Source organism: Sander lucioperca, chromosome 19 (assembly GCF_008315115.2).
Source record: "Sander lucioperca isolate FBNREF2018 chromosome 19, SLUC_FBN_1.2, whole genome shotgun sequence".
NCBI classification, from domain to species: domain Eukaryota; kingdom Metazoa; phylum Chordata; class Actinopteri; order Perciformes; family Percidae; genus Sander; species Sander lucioperca.
Window position 1 is genome coordinate 4,961,136 of NC_050191.1, and position 22,265 is coordinate 4,983,400.

The following is a 22,265-nucleotide window of genomic DNA, read 5'->3' on the forward strand; positions in this document are numbered from 1 at the left end:
ACGCCTCAGACATCTAGGGGTCTGCTGGGGATAGACTGGTCAAGCCCCAAAGGAAAGGGACAGACAAAGTCACAGGAATCTGCGGGAGTGATCGTATGATGGAGAAGAAAAGCGGGAAAGGCTAGAGAGAGTACAGATTTGAATTTAGACCAGGGCAAATTGGACTGCTAGATAGATGACTGGAACAGAATACAAAATCACGATCAGACATGAAAAGGAAGGAAAAGGCAGATGCAAAACTTTGAGTAGGCAGCAATACAGATAGGGAGAGATCAAAGGAAGACAGGAGTGATAAATAAAAGTAAAGTTCTGTGTGGAGGGGCTGAAGTTAGCTGGTAGGGTAAGGGAAACATCCTGAGATGGATCAAGCTTTTCCAGGAGACAAGGTTGACAGCATTGGATACAAACGCAGAAACAGATAAAGAGATTGAGAGTGAAATAATTAACTAGAGACAGAAGAACAGACCACTTCAGTCACAGCAAGTAATGCTTTGTCTTGTGGGCAGGGCATTCAAAGTTTGTACTGTCTCATGTCTTAATAACAGCAATGCAATAAAGATGAAGTACATCAAGCTTTCCACTTAGTGCTCTTGTTACTCAGTAACTGTTTCCAGCTGTATCTGAAATAATTTACTCATTCAATATTTATGAAACACTATATAGGGAATTCAATGTAGAGTATCAGGTCAAATGACAAAATCAACTAACCAATCAGATCCATGTCATCCATGTCTGTCCAGACTCATGTATGTAGTGAAGCCTTTAAAGGAATTTAATAAAAAGTTAAATTAAGTGTATTTTCAACACATTCACTCCCAACTTGTTTAATACTGATGCTTGGTCAGGACCCCTTGCCACCACTTTTTTGACGCTCTGAGTCGGGACACCTTTGCGTCATTTTTCAATTGTGCAGGGCAAAACCAGTTAACTTAGTTAGGGTTAGGGTTATGTAAAGATTGTGGGTGGGGTTACAACATGTACGTTTAAGTGACACGCGGGACAAGAACGGGACACAAACCCCAGTATCCTGGGTGAAAGTCCTGTGTTATTTTGACCTATCCACCACCCCAACCTGCCTCCTAATGCAGACTTTCAGTCTTTAATTCTAGTCCCTACCGTTGTCGTTCTTCATACGACAGTCATCTTACAGCGCCGTGGTTGAACTGCTGCTATGCCCGATGTGCCCTATACAAACGCTAAAGTGTGCCTTGGGCTATGTTCACACTTGCCGTTTTTTTTTGCCAAGAAAAAGTTGACTAGGGCTTTTGTAGTAAAAAAAAAAAACAACTATGCTATGCTATGCTATAACAACAGCTACTGCTACAGTATCCTAGAGCGCTATGTGGAGCGGTGCTAATGCTAACGTTAGATAAAACAAAGTGGTGGTGCGAGCTAGAGAACAGAGAGAGAGAGCGGTGCTACTAACATTACATAGAACAAAGTGAGTTCCCTGTACACGCAGCATCATATCATAGAACACGTTGTGCTCCGACTCCATTTTTTCTTGTTGTTATGAAAACGACAGGTCTGGCTTATTCGCTTGTCATTGGTCGGCTGTCAAAAAAGCGCTTGACGCAGGGTGTTTTTTTCAGAAAAGTTGAACTTTTTTCAACTTCAAAAAGATGCCCTAATCTGCAGAAAAAAAGTCGGCTGTGGTGTTTAAAAAAGCGCTTGACTTTTTTTTTTTTTTTTTTGAACAGATGTAAGTTAAGACAGCATGACTGTATTTCCTTTAAAAAAAAATGAAAAAGTATTTGCTGGCCACGGTTTGTCTTACAGGATCCGGGTCAAAGCAGAGGGTCATCGTAATCTTCATTAACCACACCTGAGCTTGGTGTGGTTCTTGCTTTTAAAGCTCACCACCTTCCCACTGACTCTCTCCCTTCCCTCACCGCAGCTGTTGTTTTGGTTTTGCTTGCTACAGACATTATTACACACTCATATACATATACATAAATGACTGATTACTGACTTTCACGTTCTTTTCTGTTTTTTTAGTATTGTTTTTGTAAATAAATGTCTATTTTGCGCTTATATCTCTTCTGGGCCATGTTCCATAAAGCATGGGGTACTTTCCATAAAATCATCTCTCACTGCAATTCAAGCCAACCGACATAAAACCATGCCAATCTCAAGGTATGGTGAAGGGTATGTGATGATGTGGGGCTATTTTAATTCCAAAGGCCAAGGGAACTTCATCAGGATGCATAGTATCCTGGATCCATGAAATAACTGGCCTTTAAAAATAAAAATCTGCCTGCCTCTATGGGAATTTAACATAGGGGTGTACTTACTTTTGTTGCCAGCGTTTAGACATTAATGGCTGTGTGTTGAGTTATTTTGAGGGGACAGCACATTTACACTGTTATACAAGCTGTACACTTAATACTTTACATTGTAGCAAAGTGTAATTTCTTCAATGTTGTCCCATTAAAAGATATAATGAAATATTTACTAAAATGTGAGGGGTGTACTCACTTTTGTGAGATACTGTATGTGATAGGTCTCAATCCAATTTACCCAAATAGACTGATAATAGCTACATAAATAAAAAAATACAATTGCCATGAATTAGAATGACAATGTTTAAAAATGTATTGGTTGATTTAATGGATAATACATTTGAAACAATGTCAAATAAGTAAACTCTGACTATTTTTAACCAGCTTTGTGTCACTGCATTACAGTGACATGCAGATGAACAGCATCTGTCTGCCTGTCTGCACACAGAGCTCCCCCCGCTCACAAGCTGGCAAAACTACGCCGGTCATCCTGAGCAGAACCGTCCTATTGGAATGCAATAACAGTGGATTGATGGGTGAATTAAATGGAATAATTGTCATCATTATAATCTTTTAAGCCCTATTCGCACGGGATTAGTATTACCTGAGGACCTCTAGAAAATGTGTACACAGAGGTTGTGGGTTAATATTGGTCCCGTGCAAATTGGCATCCCTTGTGTGATTTGGAGTCGTATTTACTGTGTTGGCAATTATAATTGACAGAGCCTTGACATCATATGTGGGGGATAATGTCAGTAAATTTGACTAAAATACATCCTGTGCGAATGCGCCGCACAAAACAGACTTGGGTGGACATAACTAAATCACATAAGGTCCCTTGTTAATACTAGTGCAGAAGGTTTTTACTGTCATCCTCACTCGAGTCCTCACTAACACCAAGAAAGTGGATCACATCACTCCAGTTCTGAAGTCTTTACACTGGCTTCCAGTGCCCCAAAGAATAGATTTCAAAATACTTCTGCTGGTTAATAAATCACTAAACGGTTTAGGGCCAAAATACATTCCTGATCTGCTACTACACTATGAACCACCCAGACCTCTCAGGTCGTTTGGGACAGGTCTGCTTGCTGTCCCCAGAGTCCGAACTAAACAGGGGGAAGCAGCATTCAGTTTTTATGCTTTTATGAAAACAGTTGGAACTGTTTAGGATTTTGCAACGTTTGCCTGATTAAACTAAGCCTTATAGCGACGGCTATATTGTAGGTAAAGAGAAGTACTTCCACTCTTGTTATGGGTAACAAGAGTACAAAGTCACATGTTCCTGCGGGGCCCGTGGTGGATGAGATGGTAAAGAAATATGGTCCTGCCTGTTTTTTTTTAATTTATTTTTTAATTAATTTATTTTTTAATCGTTTTTAACTGCTCTTTAATGTTTTATGTAAAGCACTTTGAATTGCCCTGTTGCTGAAATGTGGTATACAAATAAAGCTGCCTTGCCTTGCCTTGATAAGCTCATTAATTTATCCATTTAACAAAACAGTTATTTCATATAGAAATAGAACTATTTCTTCGAACAGCACTCTCATTTTAGTGTAGAGCACCAGATGGATTTACAAACACACCTTAATATTGTTGAATAATGTTTAGAGCAATGTCGGTTTCTGCAAGAAGTAGCCGATGTAAGAGTTACAATGTTGCTTTGTGATATATGATTTCCACTACTACGGCAACCCGTGGGAATATGTCTCGAACGCCGAAGCTGTCCCTTCAAATATCACTGCTTAAAGTCCCCATAAGATGTAAGAATTAGCAATGAACATCGCAGCTTTCTCTTTACAAACAGCTGTTTGCGATGGTGTATCGATTTGGTCCATGTTCGACCTCTGTTCGACGCAATTATCTAGATTACTTGAACCTGTCTGGAATTAGTCTGATTCCATGAGCTTAAATCGACCTTTCAGGACCCGCTTAAGCCCCGACTGATTTGTTAGGTTCATTCAAGTTAGGTCTTGGACTTAATTCTTTAATTCCCGCTTTTCTTAGCATGCTTAATGGAACATCTGGCGCTTAATGGACATCTGGCGCATGATGTCATGCATTCTCCTCCTCTTCTGCTATCTCCACTAGGTATTTTGCAAGGGCACCGTTGCTGCATACGGAGCATAGCGCTGCCGGGGACAATTGTGATTAGTTTTAAGTGTGCATAATGTGTTAGTCTTTACCAAAATTCTGCTCTTCAAATGACTAATTTGAGCAAATACATAGATACATACATACATACATGCATACATACAGTACATACATAGGGCTTACAGTACTCCAATGCACTTACCTATGTACCTATTCACTTACTGTGGTCCTGTCCAATGGCAGAACAATTCTGGACTGAGGAAATTGACGTTTTACAGGTGATAATAAATGTTCATATTCCTTAATGTCCTGCATACTAGGAAATAAAATGGAAAATAAACATGAAAGAACTACACAACATATTGCTGCAATAGCTTGTCTCTCTGTAAAGAGGACAATACTTATTAGAGTTGAGCCGGATACTCGGCTGAAACGAGTATCCGGTACGGATAAAGCACTTTTGCCGAGTACGAGTATTATACGAGTAATATGAGTAATATCTGTGCTCGGATTGAAAAAAAAACTTAATTGGGTAGCTGACTGTGTCTGCGTTCTGTGATAGGCTAGTCAGTCACAGCACCCCTCCCCTACACACATACAGATTTATTGTGTTGCTGTCTGCTCACTCACACACAGAACACTGAGAAGAGAACAGCTGTCTCTCTCTCTGTCTCTCCCTCAGTCACTCAGGTTCGCGGGTCTTTTCCGTTAACATTTAGGGTTTCTTCAGCTTCAGGTTTGTTTTTTACTTCAGTTTGTAGTACTTATTAACCAGTACAGTTCTGGTAAACGTGGGGTTTGGTAGAATGCGACTCGCGTTGCGTCTCTGCCTGTCGGAGATTTTTTTTCTTTTTTAAACCTTGTTGTTTAAAACCTTCTTGTTCTGTATATGGTTCGCTTGTTATCGTGATCAAAACCATTGATCTGAAGCTCAATGCTGATGCTGTCATGTAAATAGTTTTGTAATCAGCAATAAATATAACAATTTCTGATCAACCGATATCAATTGCATGCTTAAAATAACATACCGGTTAAAGCCCCGCCCAGTTCAAGACAACCCGACCCACTTCCGGGTTAAATCCCGTCCACTTTCGGGTTAGGCCCCGCCCAGTCCGAGTACAGCTACAGATACAGATAATTCATATGGTTAACAGATACAGATACAGATAATGCTGTACTCGCTCATCCCTACTTTACATCAGTGTTTCCCATTCGTTTAAAATAATGCCAAATATCCATTCCAGTGTTTCCCATATTAATTCTTGGAGTGCACCACCGTGAGCTTGTGCACAAAGCAAGTGGCTATGGTTAGTTCACATGTCTGTAAAAATAGCAGGACCGTCACTTACTATCAGGTGAAGATCACGTTGTCGGTTACAGGCGAACGACATGGTAATGTGCTGTAGATCCGGTGTGTTTGGCTGAGCTAGACAGAGAATATTCTGTTAAAATAGATCGATGATGCTCTTTTGCCCTGATTGTTCTCCCTGAAGTCAGCTAGAAGTGAATGTGTCCCAGTGGGTTTTATGTGGAGTGACTGTGTTGGATTCCATATAAAAAAAAATAGCCTTTGCAACCGGTCATATGGTAACTTATATATATGGAGGCAATTTGGTCTTGTGTGCTCTGATTAATTTGGCATGCAGTTAACACACTAGTTAGTACCCCTACCCCCCCCCCCCCCATCCCCAGAAATGTGTCATATATTACATTTTAAAAGTTAACACTAATGATTGTCAATGTCATACATTTTCAGATTTCATCGAGTGCAATGTTATTATCAAAATACTACTAAACTACGACCAAGGTTTTATGACACCTGAATTTGCCTTAGGATTAAAGTGTACTTCCGCCATCTTGCCTTGCTATTGCGTTGCACAAAGCACCTATGTGAACATGAAAATTCCATGATGTCTATTAAAAACCATACACAAAGGAGGACAAGAATAGTGTGAGGGAAAGGGGCAATGACATTCAATAAAGACGGAAAGCATGAGTCTGAGTATCTTAACACACAGTGTCAGTATAAAAGGAAACCCAGTAGAGTTTAAAGAGAAGACAAATGAAGAAATGTTCTTAACGGCGGGGAAAAAAGAAGTGAATTCAGGTACTCTGGGTTTCACCTAGCATTGAGCATGCAGAGCCACAGTGATTTTCCACCACACTCCCCTGAACTGTATATACTAAGAAGTAGCTTGGGCTCAAGGTGCCCTAGTCATCAGGGGGAAGAAATGCATAGATGATCAATTGATTGTAATCTCAATGAAGCAAACTGTCAACAGGGCTTTCCGGCACCAGGCGCCGGAGGCTATAATGGAGGTGGTGTTCAGTGTACAGCTGGGTTGAGTCTGCATCGATCCCCGTGTTCATTAACCCCTGCTGGCTCCTCATCCATCATTTTGACTCCACTGTTTCTATTGTTCCACTGCACAGTGCAAAAACTGCAGGATTATATGAGCGATTCTCGTCATCCCTCCTTTCCCCTTTTTCTCTCTTCTTATTTCAACTGTCACCTCACTAGCTATTCACAAAGAGTGCCGTTTTTGCTCGTTTTCTTTGTTTATTCTTATTCATTGATGATGTTACAAGAGACTGGTGGCAATTTTACAGAAACCACAGTGCAGGTCGCATCACATTTTCGGTCTTTAAGAACAGGCTTGATTAGAGATGATCAGACTTTTAAAGCCCTGACTGTTCCAATGAACCAGCCCCATCATGCATAGCTTCCAACATCATGCAAATCACTATTTCAGCTCTTTCACAATTGACAAGGGGAAGTCTTTTAATGATTTATGGATTTACATTGATTTTTCTTTCATGTAAAGAGACTCGGAAAATCCACTGTCACCTTTCACATACAGTTGTAGATAGCAGTCAGTACTGACAGTAAGGGCAAAGAAGAAATCATTCATGCAATTGATTGATATGTGTAAACAGCCCAGGGTAAGAAGCCACGTAAAGGTTGTAATGCTTTCACTTGCAAGCTTGAGTGCAGTGGGATTAGTCACATTGTACAGATTACTACTGGGATCATCATTTGCTTCCAATGTATCAGATGCAATTTAATAGTTTACTGGAGCTTAGCATCGCTTAGTCAGACAGAAAGATATTTCGATCAGGAGAGACTTCATTTTGTGTGAACAATTATTTATTGACATGTGCACGATAAAAAATGATTAATGAAAAAAGTCATCGGGACATCATCAAATTCCCATTGTGATGGGTCATCATATTTTAAAAGGCGTCGAGAAGCCGTGAGTAGTGTAGGATAACCCGCGATGCAGTCTAGACACTAGTGGCGATGGTGATGAATGAAGAGGATGCCGATTTCTGGATGGATAAGAAGAGGAGTAAGCTCTGGTGAGCTCAGACCTGGGCGCTGAAAATGATAAACTGGAGTGTTAATGCTGAAGTGAGACCATACAGCAATGTAGAGGAGAACATTTAACTATTGATGGCAAAGATGTGATTGTATTGTTAAAAACCTTTGAACTTACAGAGCCTTATGAGGTAACATTTTCTTTACTCTTGTGCTGAAGTCTGAAATTTGTTGTCTTAAAGGGGAACTATCATATAGGATTTTCAGGTTCATACTTGTATTTTGTGTTTTTACTACGACATGTTTACATGCTTTAATGTTCAAAAAACATATAAAATACTGCCCATGGCTGCTGCACCTGTATTCACCCTCTGTATGAAGCGCTCTGCTGGACCGCCTGTCTCTTTAAGCCCCCCTCCCGAAAAAACACAATCTTTTCTGATTGGCCTGCGTGTTTCCTGGAATCTCCGCTGCGCTCCAGTTTTGTATCACTAGTAGCAGCTGGAGCTACTGCAACGGAGTATATAGCAGGACTTTGTACCGTGAAAAATCACAAATAAAGGCTTCTAAACCAAATACTACACAACCGGACATGTCCCAGCAGTAATGTATGACCAGCATTGGCCGCCAAGATTACAGCTATCTGGCGTTAGCATGCAGCTACTTAACAGTTAGCAGTATGCTAACGTTAGATTGTAGTGGAACGAAGCAGCACTTTCTACCGTCAAAAATCGCAGATAAAGGCTTCTGAACCGAATACTACCCAATCAGACATGTTTCAGCAGTAATGCGACCCACATTGGCAGCCCAGATGACATTGTTTACTGCCGTTAGCATGTAGCTACTATAGTTAGCAGTGGACACTAATAGAGTAAAGCAGCACTTTATACAGTAAAAAAAAAGTTAAAGGCTTTTAAACCAAATACTACGTAACCGAAAATGTTTCAGGAGTAATGTGACCCGGAATAGTTAGAATTTAACAACATTGGCAGCCAGGATTACATATTTTACTGCTGTTAGCATGTAGCTACATGCGAAAAAAACAGCTTAAAAAAGAAAAACACTCCATTCCTGCCTACCTGGAACATATGACTAATAACAGAAGGCCGGAGAAGGCGGTGTTGCATAACACTCAGCCCAGAGTAGAAAAAGCCGTTGATACCGGAACGTTCAGAACAGCCGGAAATCTGAACATTTTAGCTCACGGGGATATCTCTAAAATATGTTTACCTCATTATTTGAAGTTTTGGCCCTGTTTAACATGAAAATCCGACATTATAACAGTGATGACAGAAAATACGGAAAAGCATAATAAGTAACAACTTTAAAGTACTGTTAGCCTTAAAGCAGAAACTATTTACAGGTGTTTTGGCTGCTAGTCACCAGAATGGGTTATAATTCTTTGTGGAACATTTTAGAAAAAGCTTGTGACACCGTCCAAACTCTGTATAAATTACAGTCAGTACTCACAGTTTCACGTAAGTTTCTCATACTTACTGACTGCCTTTGGTAACCTTCACTAAATTGTCTCGCTAACAGCCTGTAAGGTTGGAATCAATGTTTTAATGGTAATTTAAATCCTGCAATTGATTTTAGGACAAACAAAAATATTGTCCTGCAGTAATGTCATGGCAGTGTAATTTATTGGCTCAATCAATCAGTCAATCAATTAATCAATTTTTATTTGTCACATGAAATCGTACGAAGTACAATTCCATTGAAATGTAATCATCGTATGTGTATGTATTATGCTCAGTTGATGTTATGTCTAATTACTATCACTGTAGCTGGATATGTGCTTATCATATGGATTTGGTGCCTTGCAGAAAATCCTGACAGCACGAATATATATATCCAACGAATATTTTGGAGGGAAGAGATGTGTTTCATTTGATCTTGTCACAGTGAAGGGTGAAGAGTTAACTGTGCCAGCAGTGTTTATTAGCATCAGGGAAACTGCCTTCTCCAGCAGTCTCCCCCCTGCCAAGGTGTTCAGCACAGATACAGGCCAACACTGATGGGAGCATGTTAGCAATTAAAACACAAGCCAACTCCCAGCACACGGAAATCCAGTGACCTCTGGGTAGTCTGCAGGAGAGGGGATATTTTGATGCTTCATATAAAGTCCTAGCCTGGATGCCAGCCGACAACATTTGAGGTCGGCAAGCTCGGTCTGTACTTGATCCGTTGTGGAGCAACTATGCTCGAACCAGAGCTGTTCGGACCAATCAAATTGTCAGGGCAGGCTTTATACGACAACAGTAACGTAATCAACCACGTCACCAAAGAGCGCTTTGGTTGAATTGGTTTACATCAAAGATGGCTGCCATCGCATCTGTTATAGAAGATATCGACAGCGCATTCATTTTAAGAGGAACAGAGAACCGCGATCACGTTATGTATACACATTGCCACACTCGTCCGCACGACACGGAAACTGCCGCCTCTGCCTTTGCTCTGTCGAAGCCTGCCTTTGACTTGCAGCTTCTGTGACGTCTGTCTCCGTTGCTCTGATTGGTTGTAGGTCTATCCAATTGGGTGCAGAGGCATTTTCGTTCCTGGTTTGGTTTAAACACGCCCCATAATCACAGCCCAATGGAGCAGTATCAGACTCATATTCTGACTAGAATCTGAGTATGATGACGTCAGGCTAATAAAGTCCAAGATGGGTAAAACGGATATTGAAATGCAGAGATAGAGACGCCTTATACATATAGTGTTGTTTTCCAGGTTTAAAACAAAAATGTAGCAACAATGGAACTGGGAAACTGTTCCCAGAAACTGAGGTTTCCCTATTAGTTCCACTTTAAAAAAAATAAATTAAAAAAATATGTGAAACAGGCAATCCTTCCCTGAGCGGGAATCGTCAACTCAACACAGACTTACTCACACCAGATCTTTCCCCATTCTTGGTTAGCTAGGCGCTGTATATTACTCTCCACTTGATATAACATGAAAATACAATGCTCCTCTTGTGGAAATTGAGCCACCTGTGTTGTTAACTTTGCATCATGCCTGTTGATTAATGCAGAGAAACAGACATATTCCATGAATTACATCCAGCACAGTTCCAATCTCAATTGGCTGCATGCATATTAGACTTAACGTTTGGCAGCGGCTACATTGGTTGCTAAATTTTGCATCAGAGGTTGGTGAGGAGTGGAAAATTAACCCATATTGAGTGGGTTTAAAATCCCAATGAATAATTGAGACAAGGCTTTAAATAATTAAAGTGGACCTTGTAGTCTTTCACGTTAAAGTGGAGGTTCGTCTGATTGCTGTTGTTTTTAATCTTGTTATTTCCATATGAATGCCTTGAAGGCTGCATGGAAGAAAAAAACATGTTCAACTGACTGAAAGACCGTGAAAATGAGTACACATTTACATCCACACACATTAGTGTGTGGATGTAAATGTGTACTCATTTTCACAACTAATTAGGCTACATTCATCTTTCTGTTCCCTCTTCTTACCTTACAGATATACACACAGTATATGGTGTCAGTCCTCTAGCAGCCACAGTCTGCATTGAAACACTCTATTTATGCAGAGTGCCAAGAGAGAAGCAGAGGGTGCCAGTTTGTTTGCTGTAACTGCCAGCCAACCTTGATTTCAAAGCAGTCTGTTAAAGTGAACTTTCACATCAAAATAGAACCGGATTTGCAAAAACAGAAACCCATTGTCATTGCCAGTGGATCTTTAGCAGAAATCACTCCCTGAGCATGTCACAGATTTGACTTTTGTTCCTCTGGTTTGCAGCTCCAGGGCAAATGTTGCTTCTGATCATGACTGGCTGAGCAGTCCAATATCAAGGGGGGATAACACCAGATTACCTCCTCAGATTAGCTTTCCACATAAAATAGTCTGACATTTCTCACCTGATTCTCATCTGGTTTTATTGTTTTTAATTGCTTTTAATATGCTTGTTTTATGTGTTGGTTTTATTACTTATCTGTTTTTAATGTGATATATGTGCTGGTTTTTATTGTAAGTGTCTTTGAGTACCATGAAAAGCGCTATATAAATAAAATGTATTATTATTATTATTATTATGACGTGGGTCTAATTTGGGCTTTTTAGCCATCATCCCTATTGGTAATGAAAACATTCTATTAGCCAAATTAATTGTTGATATTTGGGAATGTGGTGTCATTGCTAACAATAACTTTTAAAGAAAACACCAGTCAGGTGATTAGACAGGTTGGAAACAAATATCCAAGTTAGACAAACTTATTTGGAATGAAAACAAATATGTCCAACATTAATATCCACAGTCTACAGACCAACATCCTGGTTAAACTTTCAACTTACCTTAAGTTGATGGTTCAACTTACTGTAGGTTTACTGTGAGAGATTTTTCCAAACATTTCAGTTGTGCTTCCTCCCTTTCACTTTTACCACCTTTAAAGTTGTTTAGCCAGGTTTTGCAGCCTGATCCCCATGGGCATACACAGCTGCCCTCTCAGGCCTGGCTTCAGGAGGGTTCTGGCTTTCCCTAATCAGAGCAAAGTGGTAAAGTGGTGAGTCTTCGAGTAAAGGTCTGGAGGTGATACTCCCGATACCATTCAACATCCTAAGTCCGAAAAAGAATGAGATCATGGATACAAGTGACTAAAATGACTTTCCTTTGCATGGTGGCTGGGGTCACCTTCAGACATCCAGAAGGATCTAGGAGTAGAACGACTGTTTCATCGAAAAAGAACCAGTTGAGGATACCTCCTGGAGGTACTCTGGGCATGTCCAACTGGGAGGAGAACTCCGGAGAAGACCCAGATGGAGGCAATAAGTGTTACCACTGGCCCAGAAACGGATGCCAGGATGCCCCAGGAAAAGCTGGATCATGTGGCTAGGGAGACGGACATCTGGGCTAACTTGCTTATTCTGCTGCCATTTCAATTCGGATCGGATAAGAGGCGGAAATTGGATGGATAGATGGATGAGGTAGTTTATATAATCTGGATTAACTGTTACAACCAGTCTTATCAGTTTACCACTCATTGTTCCTTGCTTCATCAAACATTTTATAAGCAATGTTGTCATTTCCATATCTCTGATGGCGCAAAAGACAAAAATCTAAAACTAATCTCAATTGAATGATCCTTTAAGCCTGACATCCAATCAAAGCATCCAGTCTATGTTCTTCTCACGTGGTGCACATACATTAAGGATGTATAGGCAAGTTGTGTGTCTCTGTGGAAGAGTGTGTTCGTGTGCATAAATACGTATAATGCCTTACTGTATGCTTGGATTTATGCACCCATGAAGACTGTGTGTGTGTGTGTGTGTGTGTGTGTGTGTGTTCGCTCCCGTCACCCATGAGGAACAGCCCAAGGGAGGCTAACACACTGTAACAGAGCGAGGCAATGAGCCAGGATCACTGTTGGGGTCCACAGGGAAATAACATGTAAAGAGCTTCCTGTCAGTGTGGGGGCGAGCCCAGGGAAATAACCTGGGATTGGTGTGAACCTCTGCCATCTCTCTGATGTTAATTCACCATGCTGAGCTAATACACACATTCACATGTACAAACGTATATGCCTCTGTTTCTTCCTCATATAGCACAAAATACATTGATAACATTTACATACCACACAAATAATAACTAATAACTTATTCTTACTCTGCACACTACAGGTAGGCAGGTGTGTACCTGCACATGGCACAGGCACACACACACACACACACACACACACACACACACACACACACACACACACACACACACACACACACACACACACTCCCCATGGTGCACACACACTGGAGACACAGTGTAACTCATATGCAGATACACTGACTAACACACATAGTATATCTTCCTGCAATCTCACTCTCTAGTACACACACACACTTCTCTCCTGAGGCCAACTAGTCAAGCAATGACATTTGTCTTTGTAATGCAATTGCCTCCATTGCCACACATGCAACACCAATAGAACTGTTGCGTATCATTCCACTGTTCTTTAATACTTGGCAGTGTTATTACATAGAGCTGTCCCACAATGAAGCAGTGGGTGGGCTGCAGGATCAAATGACACCATTTCAAAAGGTTCTGAGTTCTTTCTCTTGCAATGCATATTCTGTGCCACTTGGGCAGATGTGTTCCAACATTTTAACTGGAGCAGATCATGTTAATGGGGATGAGGATGACGAGCTCATTCTGAAATGGAGGTTGTGGGTACATGATGCCTCCGTGTGAGAGAAAGCTTCAGCTACATATAATGTCCATGTCCAGGGCTGTTTTTGCCTGAAAGTGCAGAACGTTTTGCCTGACAGTGGAGAACGTTTTGCCTGACAGTGCAGACTGTGGATTGGTTTGTTCAGCAGATGATGCTGATATTCTGTAACACACGCTGCTCTTGTGCTTGTCCTCCTCAAAAACACACAAATGAAACAGCATTTCACACGTTGTAGAATACGCACACAGTACACTTGTAGTTTGTGCCAGTACTGTTTTTGTAAGTGTATGCTAAATATGCTAAATAAATTTTATTTTCACTGAAAATGTTTTGAAATGTTTAAAGAGAAAAAAGAAGAAGAAGATGTGTGGAAAAGGTTGTGACTGCATCCACATCTTTAGTATAATGTCCATCCATCCATCCATCTTCTTCCACTTATCTGGGGTCGGGTCGTGGGGGCAGCAGCTCCAGCAGGGGACCCCAAGCTTCCCTTTCCCGAGCCACATTAACACTTTTATTTTTTATTTAGTATAATGTCAATATTTTCAATGTTTGATTTTGAATAATCCAAGAGTATTCAGATTACATTACATTACAAAACCATCTTGCATTCTGAATGCTGCATTGCTGGTTGTGAGACCCGCAGGAGGCAATGACGATGTGCTTTCAGAGTGAAACATTTCATTCTATATTGTCCCTCTATTTTCATAGATCATATGATCTTCACTTCTCTTCCCCTCTCCCTTGCAGATAACAGCTTTTGATGAGCTCCAGGCTGACTTCAAGGTGCCGATCGATCAGGGCAATCCACTCCATGCGGTAGGTTTACTCTCCCTAATTTAAACCAAACCTTTCTTTATATTATTGTTAATGCGTGGATGGCAATTGTTGACACATGAAAAATATTTAAATCAATTTGCTAAGAGACACACACATTTCCTTGTCTCATCTTTCACTCTGTGTCTTTCCCAGACTACATTCCTGTACTTTCTCTCCTCTCTTACTTCATTAATTTTGAATCAAGCAGCTGGCAACATACTAGTTTTGTATGCCTTTCTCTCCTCACTTCCTGGCTCAAAAGCAGACTCCTATCATAGGACTTCAGGCCAAAGCTTCAAGTATGAATGATTATCTTTTACAAACAAATTCTTGAATCTAAATATAAATAAAATAATAGCAACAAGCCACAACCAAAGATAAACATGGCATCTACAGTTGGTTACCAGTCCCTTGCAAGCCATTTCTAAACTTATGCTGAAACAGAATGATCTTAACCCTCGTAGCTCCAACTAGGATTTTGATATAGTCTAGTCTCACACAAAATGTCACTAGAGCTGCCAACTTTCTGGCTATCCATCTGCACAGAAAGGGATGCTCACGGAGCTACAGAATGTATTACTTTATCAAAAAGCAAATGCTAAAATTTAGTCTGAAATCTGTCACAGGATCCCTGGGTGGGGCTCATTTCCTGGTTAGCCTACAAAAAAGTCATTGATGGACTTTACTCTGTTGTTGTTGCAGTGTCGGCTCTGCTGAAACTGCTTTAAGGCTATCATATACTGTGCGATAGTTTTCTGCAGGGTTTCAATGTGGGAGATGGGTACACCAAACTGTACAATATCAATCTTGAAGTGCAGATTGTTGGATAAATGCCTGATTTCTGACAATATATATGACGATTTATTAGATTTTTATCTACTTGAGTACTTACTTTTGATACCTTCCTTTCACTGTGTATACTTCTGTATTTGTACATTATTTGTAGGATTATGAATGCAACACTTTTACTTGTATTACTGTTGTATTGGTACTTTTAATTGAGTACCAATATTGTGTGCAAGGGCCTTTATTGTCATCTTGAAAGGTGCCAAAAGCTAACAGTGTTCACTTCGGTTTATCCCTGATGTTATTTAAAGGTTTTTTCAGGCTAATGCTGAGATTTAGGCTTTTAGTGGTTATGTATATCCAGTCTGCTATGTCATTGGTAACATTTATTTTTTTTGGCTTACTGAATTAGCAATAGTCAATTCACAGGTTAATACACTGGATTATACATATATCATCTACTCTTCTAGGCTGTCTGGTAAACAAATCAAGACGTGCAGTGAATATTAAATAAATGCTGCGCTTTAAACTGTGTCAGATCGGCATTAATTGATTTTCTACATATAAACTAGAAGCCACAATCTTATCTCCTTCTACTACTTTCTCACAGGGAAGAAACAGGCAAATATGTTCTCCTTCATCACTCCTAAAATTGCCACAGCAGCAATCAGGAGAAGTTGTGGAGAAAGAAATGTACATTAGTGTTGGCCAGCATGGGAAAGCTGCCCCCGGTGAAGTTGTTTTAGGATTTGTTCCAGCCCTCTAAATCCCTTTCCCTTGAGTCTTTTGGGCTTTTACTAACACAGTTGGCCCTTAATAATGCATGGTGCAGTACAGCATGAGCAGTTAGTTTGGAGGTGACTTTGACTTAAGAGCTCTGGACTGTATAGCTTCTTTGGAGTACATGAGCAATAAAAAGGAAGAAGAAAAGTTGGAGAAGGAGACAGATTGATGAAAAAAATTGCAAACTGGGTTTCTCTCCTATTTCACCCAGTTTGCAATTTTTTTCATTTTGTCACAGACAGAGGGAGAGATGGGTGAATGAGGATTTCTTAAGAGGCACATGAAAAGAATTTTTCAGCTTGAAAGGCATTTTCAAGACTCTGAAAACGGTGCATTAGACCAGATTTCCCCACTCAGTACCACTTTCATATTTTGTCATATTTGCATATCATTATGCAATGCAGAACGTATCAAAGAATCCAGCAGCTGAATGGGTACAAAAGGTTCCATCTAATTTTCTCTCTTTTCTAATATTCCTTTCTTCTCTCTACGCTCCCATGTTTTCCATCCTTCCCTATTTGCCTTCTGCTTCTTATATGAAATGCTTCACTGCTGCCCAATTCCAGATAAAATGTAGACCTAAAATGCATGATTTCTTTTTCAAAAGATTAATTAAATATATTATCAAAGTTGTAGCTTCTCTTTAAGATTCTCTGACAGGTTCAAGTTAATGTCTTAGTTTTCTAATGGGTTCCCAGAAGCCCATGGAAACCCGAGACAGTTTGTAGATTTAGAAAAATTATAATCATGAATAGAAATAAAAAACAATGTTATATGTTTTCAAAACAGTATAACATTCATATCTTTTATAAACAAATGAGGTTCCAGAGGTTAACAGAAATTGCAATTGCATGCAAGCATAAAGAGATCCTCAAGTTTAAATTAACGATGAGTGGTTATTATTAAAGATGGCTCTGGGCGCCTGGGTAGCTCACCCGGTAGAGCAGGCGCCCATATATACTATAGAGGTTTACTCCTCGACGCAGCGCCCCGGGTTCGACTCCACTCCCCTTTCATGTCTTCAGCTGTCCTATATAAATAAAGGCCTAAAATGCCCAAAAAAGCAGTCTTAAAAAACAACAAAAAAAAAAGATGGCTCTGAATTAGCTTTATTTTTTTTATAGCTGCACTTTACTAACTTCTGAATGGGTAATTCAACAACTCAGTGTTGCTGAGACATTTACAGCTTTTTCCTAACTTCCACTTTCCTATCTGTAGTGTAGCTTTTTGCACCAGTCCGTCATCATCTACTACTTCAAGAACTCTGGTAAGTTTCTATTCATTTTGAGGGATCTCTCCTTCCTTGACAATCACAATAAGTAATGGTGGCAGGGACGTCACTAGGACTCACACTCTTTTGTTACTTATGTCAACAACCAGTGAAGAAGCCAAGATGTTAACAAGTAAAAAGCGACAGCCATTTCTCCTATGTTGAACAAAAGTTACTGTAATGTTAGATTTTTAGACACATCAAAGCTGGATGGGGTAATTTTAGTCCAGACTTTGCTCCTGCTGAGTTCTTCTGTAGGCTATGATTTAAAGCTATAGTGCGTAGTTTCTGTCGCCCCCATGAGGACTTTTAAGTAATGACAACAACACTTTCAGCGCGTCCACATGATACAAGCTTTCTGTGATTGTGCACCGCCCCCACCGCTCCTCCACGCAGTTGCTTGTAGCCAAAGATGACACAATCTTGTGAACATAGCCATACTGAGAAATACAGAGAGAGTTGCGTGGAGCTGATAATCTTAATTAAAGTATTAACAGGGACACTATGACATTTAGTTTTCATCGACAACAACATTCTATGGGGACTGATATTGTTTTTAATATTATAGAAATAGCATGCTATATTAATGGCAAAGAATAGAGAGCTGTGGATAGCTAGCTAGGTTAGCTATTTCTTGCATTTCACTCGTTCACACTAGCTAAACTATTGTTTTCCATAGCCAACTAAAATATCTCATTTCTTTTACCTCAAGTAAACGTAGCTAAAGTTAAGCAGGATACAGTCATGGACTTACAATTTCACTCTGTATCACTCACTGTGTGTGCAGTAGCAAGTTCAGACCAAAGATTCGCGATGAGATGAGATGAATCCTGCAGCTACTTGCAACGCACCGGTCTGCAGCGTTCTGAAAGCTGCCAGTTTACACCAATGACCACCACTCTTTGTACTTCCGTCTAACTTCTGACTTTCCCGCTTTTTTGTAGCTGGATATATCATGTGTGGTTTTTTAAATATCAATTTGGATAACGTTAGTTATCGATATTGTAGTCTTGCTTTGCCAGACCCTCCTCCAAAGTGCGTGAAGGAGAGTCTGGCTACTCCACACAGCATTTGGGGATGGGAGGAAAACGTGCTCTCGTTTAAAGGCATTTCTTAAACCAATCAGATTCGTCATGAGGGGTGCTAAACTCCGCACAGAGCTGCTGCAAAATAGTCCTGCGAGAGAAAACTCAGATTGGACAGATAGCCTAGCTAGCTGTCTCAATTTACCATGCAGAGATCAGAGGAGCTAGTGATATTGAGATGCTTGCTACAGTTGCATTTCGAGTGATAAATCAGCGGAAACGTTTTATTTCTCTGATTCACTGCTTTGGGTTAATGTCGATCTGCGCTCTCTCTCTTCAGTCACTCTGTACCTCGCTTGACCACATACCGTTACCATGCACGCAGCCGCTCGTTAGCCGATGACCTCGATGCAGCTCTCTTTGCAGCTAACTGTTCATCTGTCTCTTAGAGAGAGAGATGGTTGGAGCAGTGAGGACTGTGGCTCTGGAAGCTGTGGCTCCATATACAGACTTAACATATTCACTGTCGAGCAGCATGCATAATCTTGATTTTTCCGCCTCAGCATCAAACTCTTCTTCTTCCTCAGTCAGGCATACTCTTATTAGTCCCAATAAATCTGCAGTTACTGTACATCTGTGCATGCATACATTTCTCCCCGATTTTTTTTTAGCTTAGTGCTGTTTATAGTCAAATACTGTCATATGTAGAGAATCTAGCTGTGAGAATCCAGCCATTAGAATCTAGGTGCAATGTAAGCAAGTTGATGGCTTCATCATGAAAACAGCAACTAGCCATCTCCTTCACTTTTATATCTCTCTCAAACAAACACACACACACACACACACACACACACACACATACACACACACACACACACACACACACACACACACACACACACACATATATTAAATTATATGTCAGACAGTGTAGAGGAAATAATACAGTATAGTGAATAATGTTATACGGGAGAGGAGTTGTTTTTAACCCTCAAAAACTTAGTAGATTCCAGGGAAAGTGGACTGCTGTTGCTTGAGGATCTGAGTCTCTGGTTGTTGATGTTTCAAAAGCTCTTTGATAGTTTATGTGTTTAGATTTTTGTATACATCCTGGTGTCTTCCTGAACTGCCATAGCCCACGGCATTAAAAAAAATGGAATTATTCCGTCAATGTTATGTTTCTTTCCTGCCCTGACTTTTCCTAAATACCTATTCTGCATTTATGCATCTCCATGGTCAAACCAGCTTATTTCATCTAAATAATTTTCCAGACATTGTTTCGCAAGCGACGTTACTACGTCTGCTTTGCTCACTGAGACTTAAACACTCACCGTCTGTCTCCGACTTTAGTGCCAGCTGGTTTGACCTCAGAGATATGAGTTGCGGCGAGCTTGTTGCAGTATATTTCTGTCAGAGAAATATAGAAAAAGAGCACATTGCGTCAAAGGCTACTCTGAAAGCCACACCCACCGGAGGGGAAAACAATCGCCGTCACAATATGCCACCAAAGGCTGAAATGCAAACAAAAGGCCTATAACTAGCTAAAAACATTAGCTTTAAAGGGGTATTTCACCATTGGAAAGATGAATATATCTTTAAATTGGGTCACTTATGTAGTAGAAATGTGATTTTTTTTTTTTAGAAATTGGTGGCTTCTATGCCGAGAAAAGCCAGAAAATGTGTTTTTGGCTCATGTGGATGAAAGACACCAAATCCCAGAATGCAATTGCTGCGCTGCTTTAGCGTCTACTCCCAAGCCACGCCTACCCTTTACAGACAGACAGTGAGACGATCAACTCAACAAGTGTGTTTTATTGTCATTTCAACCATATATATGAAACAACGTTTCACCGTGGCTCAAGTGGTTACACATTTAAAATATATAAAAACGACCTTATATAAAAACGACATACGAAACAGGCTACATTTAGTGCACACACATTATATGCTCCGTAAAGTTCAGCTAACACATAGCTACTAGCATTAGCGCTTGGTGGGCTGTGGTATAAACACTGAGTATAAACACAGCCGTAAATTTGCGTGGGATGTAGAATGGTCGGCATTTAACAGTCACAAACTCCACCAGCAGTTAGCAGTTCGTTGGTTACAAGCACCCCATTTCTGCAACAGGCAGTCCGTGTTAACAAAGCACACCTCGACTAGTCTTACCCGGCGACAGAGCAGCCGGCTGGATAGTCCGGTACAGCAATATTTCCACAACAACAAAAACACAGCAGTCTCTGAACTCGCGTTGGGAGTTTCGTTGAAGGTGGATGTAGTCCAGTTTGTTGTCTAATGAGCGGATACTTGCAAGCAGGATTGATGGAACAGGTGGCCGGCTAGCATTAGCTTTCCACCGACATATTCGTTCAACGTCCCCGCTGATGATGTCCCTTTACCGGCCAGATGCATCGAGCAACATCGCTGGTCTCGATAGCCGGCGGGCGAAGCTCATGTAGTGTGTCGAGTATTCCGTCTGTAATAAAGTGTCCTGCATATTCTCCAATCTGTACCAATGTATCCCGGTGGTACACGTGTGCGGTAGTTTGAATGCACATAATTGTTGTTCTAAAATTTCCTTCGGGATGAATAAATATATCTATCTAACAGTTTCTGCTAAGAAGCTAAGCGAGTATTCAAGATGACTGACACTCGTTTTTTCCTCGGCAATCGCCGGAAAAAGCCGATAGTCCAACCCCCTATGGGCTATGCAGAAGTAGCTCCTAGTACTGGCTGTAGTCCTTTGCCTCTGGGCAAAAATCTTCCGATGACACAAAAATTGTCGTTTTACGTCATCGGAAATTTTTTTTCCAGACCCACAATACAGAGATCTCTTGTCTCAGGGGGACATGAGGGAGGGAAGCACGGTCATTCAAAAATACTACCGTGTTTCTGCTGATACAAAGTTTAATGCTAAATCGGTGAAGTATCCCTTTAACCATGATTATTTTAGCAACCTATGTCTACCAGAGCGGACACAAAGCTATGTGTCAGCAAACTTAGGCACTTGCGAACATAATACTGCTTAAGTTTTCCCATTCTTCATGCAGATGCCTCACGTCTTATTGCCTGTATCCACCTTATTGCCTGTATCCACAAGCAGGCTACCCGCAACCATTAGCTCGTAGCGTTAGCATGCTAATGCTAATGCTAACGCTAGCATGCTAACGCCAGCATGCTACCTTGTTCTCAATAGCAAAGCACTGCTACAACACACACAAGTTCACCATAATTAGTGGGAATGCTGTTCAGCAGCATTTCAACTATTGTTATTCTGTTCTTTATTTTTAGTGGGAATGCTGTTCAGCAGCATTCCAACTATTGTTATTCTGTTCTTTATTAGTGGGAATGCTGTTGAACAGCATTCCAACTATTGTTATTCTGTTCTTTATTAGTGGGAATGCTGTTCAACAGCATTCCAACTATTGTTGTTCCTGTCGGCCATTTTGTTTATTTATTAGTGGGAATGCTGTTCAACAGCATTCCAACTATTGTTATTCTGTTCTTTATTTAGTGGGAATGCTGTTCACCAGCATTCCAACTATTGTTATTCTGTTCTTTATTTTTCTTATATCTTATTATTCTTATTCCGTACGTTTTTTGGCTCTCTGTAACTTCTGCATACGTTCAGCTATTAAAACCATTCAACTTTTAAAATGTTCAGCTCTTTCAGGAGATGATGGGACTTCTTCAACTTTCTTTCTACTATTT

General features: G+C 40.4%; 1 protein-coding gene and 1 long non-coding RNA gene across 4 annotated transcripts in view; one reads left to right on the top strand and one right to left on the bottom strand.

The window, feature by feature from the left end:
* cnih3 (cornichon family AMPA receptor auxiliary protein 3) overlaps nt 1–22,265 on the top strand; it is a 143,932-nt gene that overhangs the window by 12,322 nt on the left and 109,345 nt on the right. For all 3 annotated transcript variants that reach the window (XM_031300182.2, XM_031300183.2, XM_031300184.2), the window contains exon 2: nt 14,622–14,690. In XM_031300182.2, coding sequence (XP_031156042.1) covers nt 14,622–14,690 — 69 coding nt within the window. The remainder of the gene's footprint in view (nt 1–14,621; nt 14,691–22,265) is intronic.
* On the bottom strand, nt 523–8,972 carry LOC116050155. The gene is made up of 3 exons (XR_004105033.1): nt 8,855–8,972; nt 1,821–1,825; nt 523–534 (listed from the first exon to the last, which is right to left on the bottom strand). It is a non-coding gene; the product is annotated as an uncharacterized LOC116050155 (long non-coding RNA).